Raw genomic sequence first — 7,912 nt, forward strand, 5'->3', positions numbered from 1 at the left:
AGAAACATACCCTGGGGGATTAGTTGTTTAGCCTCCATCCTGGCAAGGGCCAGAATTTCCCAGACCCATTCTGCGTACACACAGAGGGAACCAGGAACAACCTACCTATCACTTTTCCCACCGGTGCCCTTTATATCAAGCCCAGAGAGGCTTCTTGGAGCTAACTTCGTCTCAAAATGAGGTATGTTTAAAAGGTACAATGTTTTGGTAGAAATCATTAGCTCTTCAGGTATTGTTTACTTTGGAATTAAGCTGTATCTCTTTCGAGGTCTTAAATATATTGCCTCCATTGTTCAAGCTCAAGTCCACCCAAGGTGAGACCCAAGAGTTGAGGGATCAATCTTGGCAACCTAGATTCCAGGAGTTTTCAGTATTTCTCCAACAGGATTTTGGAAAAACTGAAGGTCATCCTGCTAAAAAACATCTTCCTCAAGTCAAACTTAAGGGCAAGTTAGGAGAATCAACTGTTCCCTTATTTCTAAGTTTATGTTCTGAATTCCTCTGGCATAATAGGCTCATAAGAATCTGAAAGAGCTTAGGAAGTAAAATGAAGAAAAGTTAAACATCTAGAATGGAACTCATGAAAATGGTCAAATCCTAGCCTTGTACTCCTGCATTTAGTTGAAAGGCTTCATTTAAAAAACCAGAATGACAGCAGCACTTATCTGAATTCTAGGTGGGATATAAAAGAAGATACATACAGAAGAGATCTAAAAACAAGCTGAGTAAAGAATCCTTGAAGTGAGGTGTAATGCAACTTCATCACTTTATTCAAATCTTCAAAATAGTCTTTATTCTACATTTTTAGTATAAAAAATCCACAAGTTAAGTGCACCACAGTGTAGAGAGAGACATACAACGCTGAACTTCCATAACAGTCAATGGTACAGTCAAACATCACATGTACAGAACACAAAATTTAGATGAACTGAAATTATAAAATAAAATAAAATCCAATTTTAGAGAACAAAAATCAAAATATTAAGGATCCCTGAAATATTCTTAACCCTAATGAGATTTCACTGGACTCAAGTCATTTAGTAGTGAGGCATTCACAATATGACCCCATTAACCCAGCTCAGGAATTCTTGGGAGCCATGAGTGGCTGCCATCAGACACTGACAAGAAATGGTAACCAATTTTTGATCTGAAAACTCCCCTTAATTTGGTTCTAGAGTCATCAGGCTTTTAAATGCATCCTCCTCCTTGCCCCTCAAATTATAAACAAACTGCTGTTTACAATACAGTTTGCATCCTTTGTTAAAACAAAGCTCAGTTTTTCTGGCACCAAAGCAAATTTGGGTTTGCAAATTTGGTTCATGTATGAAGAGACAACCTATGAGGAGGGTCCAAAAGGCACCCTCCACTTTTGCTTGAGGAGACGCAAAAGCAGAAGTAATGGGGTCTGTGCTTGGGGCACAGAGGGGGTTTCAGAGGATCCTTTGTGAAAGACTAGTTAAAAGATGACAGGTGGGGAGAAGTGCAAGGAGAGAAGGAAATTAGTCTGACTGGCTTTCTGTCCTGCACCATTGATTCAATGGAGATTGGTGGGAAGGAATGGAAGACGAGGGTTGAGGGTAGGACGTGGGGCAAAGGACGGAAAGGAAAAGGCAGATAACTAATGCGGTTCATTTATAACAAGTAATATAAATCAAAGACTTAAAGGAGATTAAAGACCAATCAGAATAATTTGGCAACTTTAATTCTTAGGAAGATCAAAGTTCCCTCCAAACCTAATTTGATGTTTTATTACTAAAAGCAAAGACCAGTATGGTACAGTATTACTCCGGAGGAATTAAAGGAAGATCCTTAGGGCTGCTTTACCCACATTCATTTTATGAATGGATACCTCCCCTACCTCAAAATGCTTTAGGGCGGTACTGCTACCATTACGTGGTTCCTTATTACGTTTGAAAAGTGCCTGAAAGTTTGGGCACCAGAAAGACACCCCAACAACATGTGTCTAAACTGCAACTTCAGGTTAATATGACTAAAGCAGTTACATTGTGAGAAGTGCTGAAGGTATGTGATGTCTTTCCCGGCACAGAGGTGGCCTTGGTTCTTCACCAGATGGTGTAGCCACCATCTGAGCCACCCATGAAGAAGTTTCCCTTCCGCTGAGTTACAAGGACATTGGCTCCCTGCATGACTGCGAGCTGAGCAGCATTGGGAGGGCATCCAGGGGGAGGAGGCTGAAAGGAAAAGACAAGGTTGATTGGACACGGGGCAGCTGTGGAAGGGAAGTGGACAAAGGTGAAAGAGGACCAGTCAGGAAGACGGCAATGTGCTAACCCATGGCATCTCGAAGAGCTAGCTGTGCCACCAATTCGGGTACAGCAGGTCTCTAGTCTCTGTGAGCCCAAAGATATAAACAGGAAACCCACTCATTTAAAGGGTTCCAGGTCCAAGATAAAGCCTATGGATACCTTTTGAGTGTGGGTAGTCCAGACCCATAGGCATTTTCAAGGCAGAAAATCACTCTTACTCACATTCTAAAATACAGGGAGCGGGTACTAGGTCCAGGGCCTTATGTCACAGGGTCCAACAGTTTTCAAATGGCCCTGGATAATCTGAAAGCTCTACCTGATGACAGCATTCTCACCTCATCCCTAGCCTGCGGTTATTGAGTAGATGATCTTAGCAAGGACCATTTGGGCTCTAATTCCCATACATAGGAGAACTAAGCAGGAGACATAACTAAAAGCCCTAGTATCTTTCTAAATGTAATCTAATGGGGATTGTGCATTCTATTTTTTAATCATCGTGGTTCCTAATACAATGCCATACTGATGGCAAATATTAAGTAAATGCTTATGGAATGAATGAGCAGTGTTACTAGACCAGTACCAAAGTGAACTGGAAAAGCAGCAGGCAGGACTCCTAAGACAGGAAAACAAAGGAATCTGATTAACTCAGACACCAGTGAATGTGCCAGATGCTACTGACTTGCCACAGTTCTCCTGCCCCCTCAAGTGCTTTCTGCCTGACTACTGGACGTCAGTGCTTGCACCAATACCAGCAACTATTACCCAGGGATGATGAAAGGATGACTATGTAGTCATTTCAGAAAGTTAAAATAGGGCAAGGGTTGAGTTTTTTGTGACAAAGTCATACTCACAGGAATGTTTCCAGCAGTAGCACCAGCTCCAAATCTGGCACCTGCATCATACCCTCCTTCCACCAGCACTGCTGAACCAGGTGGATAGATGGGACCAACTGGATAATAAGCCATGGGGATTGTGGAACCTAAAGGTCCAACAGCCACAGACTGGGCCATGGGAAGATACAGTGAGGCGCCAGGAAATGCAGCTGACATGGTGGGGACTGTGGCAGCCCCCGGGTGCACAAAGCTTGGACGATAGAGCTAAAAGAGGCAGAAGAGAAGGCAACTAGTTACTTTATGACATTCGTATTTCAGATCTCTTTAATGAGTCAATTCTTAATTCTTCTTGTGCAGATTACACTCTGAGTTACACAAGTTGCCTTTCCACTGCCACTGAATATTCTCCTGGATCACTTCCTGCTATAGCTAATGTTAGGCTCAAGGAACGCAAACTCATCTTCTTAACCTCAGCCTGTGCCAAATAACATAAAATAATCAGATAATGCATTCTCAACCCCAACAGAAACTGCTGAACTATATAATAATGTTTTAGATTATTCATGTGAGCATTCTTTCCTGTTTGTGGAGAGTAAATAAATGTGTGGAGTCAGACTTAGCTAAAGACTGAAAACATGATCCAAGAGTATTCCATTAATAAAGTCTAATAAACTGGAAGCACCTCTGAGTAGGCAGGTGGAGCATCAGTGTAGGGTGGAGCCTGAGGAAGATGCAAAGTCTGAGGGTACACAGGGTTCCCAGGAGGCTGCACCGGGTAGGTTGGCTGCGTTGGATATTGACCTGGAAGACAAGAAAACAATGCATGTTGCCTACAACAGAGTCACCAAAATAAGGCAGGGCATACTGGGTAGCTAACCTAGCCGGAGCAAGCAGAAAGAGATTTGCAAACAGACCGACTGCCGTGAAGGGCCTGATCCCTGGAGCCAAGAAAATAAGCATCCTCTTTGCACCCTTATAACTGAAGATGCTGGATTCTAACTGGACAGGAAAAGCTCGTTCCAGGAGAAGACTGGTGTCAGGGGAAAGTCTAGTTGGGCCCAAGATCCTTCCAGAATGCAGGGCAGCTCTGGGAACCCCTTCTTGCTGATGTTTCAAGAGTGTGTCCTGTCTCTCTACTCTGGGTGGTCTCCAAAGGTCTCGTTCTAACTGACCAAGACCTCATGAGTAACAGTGGTTGTGGTCATCGACCTCACAGGTTCCTACTCAAGGTCGACTTCCAAATAAAAAAAGTGAGTGGTGGAAGTAAACCTTGAGATCGGAGAGGGGGTTGAGGGGAATGTTCTGACACAGGAACCGGCAGACGTTCTGGCCGCCAGCGAGGGTAAGGGGAAAGAGACCCGTCGGGCCCGCCGGGCCCGCCGGGCCCGCCTGGCCCGCCCACCAGCGCCGGCACTTCACTAGTTAAGCCCGGGGGCCTGCCTGTGGTTCCGGAGCGCGGCGCCCCGCCTCTGCCAGCTCTCCATTGGCCCACCCAAATCTCACCTCTAGCTCCCCATTTGCTCCTGCAGATGCCCATCTCGACAAGCCTTCTCCCCCCCCTACTGCCCCCCCCAACCCGAGCCCGCAGCTCCAAACTGCGCCACAGAGTTTAAGGGGGAAAGGGCCGGGAGGGAGCGAGCAGCCGTAGTTCGGGGATGACAAAGGCGTCCGGCGAAGCCCCGGGCACTGCAGCTGGCCCAGGAGCGCGGCGCAGCTCTCCCCAGGCCTGGCGTCTAATGACCCTGGGCTCCCGGCCCGCTCGCTCCGGGCCAGCACTACTTCCCCCGGCGGTCTCAGCCGCCCCCTGTCCTTGCCTTTGCTGTTCATGGTGGCTGCGGGTCCGGTTCGGCTCGGCGTCGCGGACGGTTATTTTTTTCGTCCTCTTCCTGTTCGTAGTCACTTCCGTGTCACGTGACGACTTGTCCGCCTAGCGTCACCCGACGCCCGAATGCCGCTGCCACCGGAAACCCCGCCCCTTCGCCCGGCCTCCGGTAGCTGGTGGGAGGGCCCACGTGATCCCGCCCGCTCGTGTTGGCCCTGCCCACTGGGTCTTGTCCTCCAACCCCTACCCTTGTCTCTCGACTGGAAGAAAACCAAATACAGGTATTGTCTCGAAATACGAACTTCTCTTTCTTGGGCGCTCGGAGGCAGTACCATTAAACTATTCTCCGGAACCTTTTTCCACCTACGCACAGCACCTCAAGGTCATCTCACCTTGACAGTCTTTCCACGAGGGGCATAGATTTCTACAAACGTCTCTAACTGCCTGAGATACGCTCCCCTCCCCAACCCTTGATTTATTGATCACGCGTTCCCCTCACTCGAATCTTCGCTGCCTGTCCTGCCGACAGACGGTCGGTATTTATTTGTGTCGCTTTCTCACCATAAAGAAGGGTATGCTGTGTTGTGTCCCTCCCGCAGCAGCTAGCACTAAAACTGGCATACTCGTGGTACCCAAGGTGTGCCTGTGGCCCGGCCCTTTGGTACCTGTTACAGGCACCAGTACGGCACCTTACGTGTATTTTCTCCGTGTTATCACTTCTCTTCTAGCTTAATTGTTCTTAAGGGCAAAGATGCCATCCTTCAAGGCAGCAATTAAGTTTTTCCTTCCGTTCTTCATTTTAAGATATCTGCTGAGCGCTTGCTATGTGCAAGTACAGAGATGGAGCTGAACAAGACAGCCCAACACTATTTCCTCATGGAGTTTACATTCTGTACTGCAGGAAGAATATTAGAAAAGCATCTGAAAAGTGAAAGCTTTGGAAAGAAAAGTCCTCAGTAAACATTAGAAGCCTGATAAATACTTGCTGATGAATGACTTAAACCACTGAAAAGAGCTGTACTCACTTCAACTCAGCAATCCCTTGTTTTTCTCTCCAGTATCGTATTACAGTTTGCAGAGCACCCTTAAAATGCACGATTTTATGGGATCATCACAGGTCTTCACAGCAGCCCTGTGTGGCAGACGGGGCTTGTTTGATCATTCCTGTTTTTCAAATGAGAGAATTGATTAGAGATTTGCCCTAAGTCACACAGTGAGCAGGTTACAAAGTCAGGTCCTGTATCCTGGTTCCCAGGTTCCCAAGTCAGTTTTGTTTTGTTCTTATCACTTCACTCTGCCTATCATGGCTAAAATACTCTAAAAGCCCAATTTCCAAGACTATGTGTATTTGGAGTTCTTTTAGGTTCCTTCCCTTTCAGTAGATTCATATTGTTTATTTAGTTCACATTAATATTAGTATGTTAAAGCCTATGATATTTACCTTTTCCTGTATTTCTGACTCTAATCTTGAAGGCAGGCACAGTGTTAGATATTCACTCATTGAACGGTTCTTCAGAGAACACTAACAAATGCCAGGCACTGTTCTAAAACAAAACAAAGCTCTGGCTCTCCTGAATCTCACCTTCTGGTAAAGGGGCTTGCAAACTTTTTGGACCAAAATTGACAGTAATACACTTTAAATCATGACCCAGTACACACGCATTTATAAATATACGTAACTGAAAATTTTATGATCTGATACCTCCTTCTGTGTACAATGCACTGTCATATTTTCTATTTTCTCCTATTTCCTTTTTTCACTTCTGGTTGTGATTTCACATCCTAGTAACAAGTCAGGACTCACAGTTTGAAAAACACTGGGGTTTTTTTTTTTAGTGGACTTTTACCCTCAGGGCCTTGCATTTTTCTTAGCATGAAATTTGCAAGCAGTAGTTGGTTAATTTGAATGAACATCCTTGGAGGTCAGATCAGTCAAATCTTCTTCCTTGTAACCTAACTTTTAAAAGTCAGATCCTAAACTGATTCCACCCTAAAGCCTAAAACTGGAGAGGTCATTAACCTATACCCATCCTAACCTGTGCTCTGGGCCTCAGAAAATAAAGGAGTGAACCTGAGAAAGGAAACTTACCTTTTTTCTCTTACTGGGCCCTCAGTTAGGGACCCTGAAATTGTGTTGACCATAGCAGCCCACGTCAGTGAGAGTGTAGGAGAGGGATGCTAGCTAGTTCCAGTCCTCACTGTGTCACCAACTGACTTTGGTCCTCGTCTCCTCCACTCCCACTTATTCCTTGTCATGTAGGAGTCAGATACTGCACCACTGTCCTTGCAGATATTATCCACCTCGTGTCCATAGCAGACCAAGGAAAAGTGCAGGCAAGCGGACTGTATTTCAGAGAGGTTAAGTAGCTGAACTAAGTTACACAGCTGCAGAGCCGGTGTTCAAACTCAGCTTTGCTTGATTTTACAAGCCTTGTTTCTAATGTTTACATTGTTTAATCTATTTACCTTGTTTTTAATCTGCTGCCTCCCAAAGGTCTCAATTTCATCATCTGCCAGAAAATTCACATGATCCTTGTGTCACCTCAGGCTCTAAATCTAGGCTCTGTTTTAGGGAAGGAAAAAAGCAAAGAAGAGCCTGAGAAGGCAGAGGGGAAGTAGGCCAAGCGGATAATCAGGTTGTAAATTCTGATCAGGCCCTAGATAAAAGTACAAATACTTCTACTGGATGGTAAACAGCCATTGCCCCAAGCCCTCTCCCCAAATACCCTCCTCTGCTCCAGCCCTCCACTGAAACCCCTCCTCCCCAGACCTTTCCATGGTCCAGTAATTAAAGGGTTAACTCTTTTTAAAATTGTTTTTTAATTAATTTAGCTGTGTCGGGATCTTCGTTGCAGCATACGGGATCTTTCGTTGCGGCGTGCGGGCTTCTCTCTAGTTGTGGCACGAGGGCTCAAGAGTGCGCGGGCTCAGTAGCTGCGGCACGCAGGCTCTCTAGGTCTGGCACGAGGGCTCTAGAGTGCGCGGGCTTA

At 45.8% G+C, this 7,912-nt stretch overlaps 1 protein-coding gene across 1 annotated transcript; it reads right to left on the reverse strand.

Moving 5' to 3' along the window:
- Nucleotides 1–1,931: 1,931 nt before the first annotated feature.
- Nucleotides 1,932–5,066, reverse strand: DAZAP2 (DAZ associated protein 2). The gene is made up of 4 exons (XM_007179369.2): nucleotides 4,915–5,066; nucleotides 3,783–3,901; nucleotides 3,119–3,364; nucleotides 1,932–2,192 (listed from the first exon to the last, which is right to left on the reverse strand). The coding sequence occupies exons 1-4, from the start codon at nucleotides 4,925–4,927 to the stop codon at nucleotides 2,064–2,066; spliced, it is 507 nt and encodes a 168-aa protein (XP_007179431.1). The 5' UTR covers nucleotides 4,928–5,066; the 3' UTR covers nucleotides 1,932–2,063.
- Between the last annotated feature and the right edge of the window lie 2,846 nt (nucleotides 5,067–7,912).

This window comes from Balaenoptera acutorostrata, chromosome 11 (assembly GCF_949987535.1).
Source record: "Balaenoptera acutorostrata chromosome 11, mBalAcu1.1, whole genome shotgun sequence".
Taxonomy (NCBI): domain Eukaryota; kingdom Metazoa; phylum Chordata; class Mammalia; order Artiodactyla; family Balaenopteridae; genus Balaenoptera; species Balaenoptera acutorostrata.

What these genes read in the sequence shown, in the direction of transcription:
- DAZAP2 (XM_007179369.2), bottom strand. An exon ending in CTCCACCTGCCTACTCAGAG is followed by an intron (nt 3,365 to 3,782) that starts GTGCTTCCAGTT and finishes TGCCTCTTTTAG; the next exon opens with CTCTATCGTCCAAGCTTTGT. An exon ending in CTACTGCTGGAAACATTCCT is followed by an intron (nt 2,193 to 3,118) that starts GTGAGTATGACT and finishes TTTTCCTTTCAG; the next exon opens with CCTCCTCCCCCTGGATGCCC.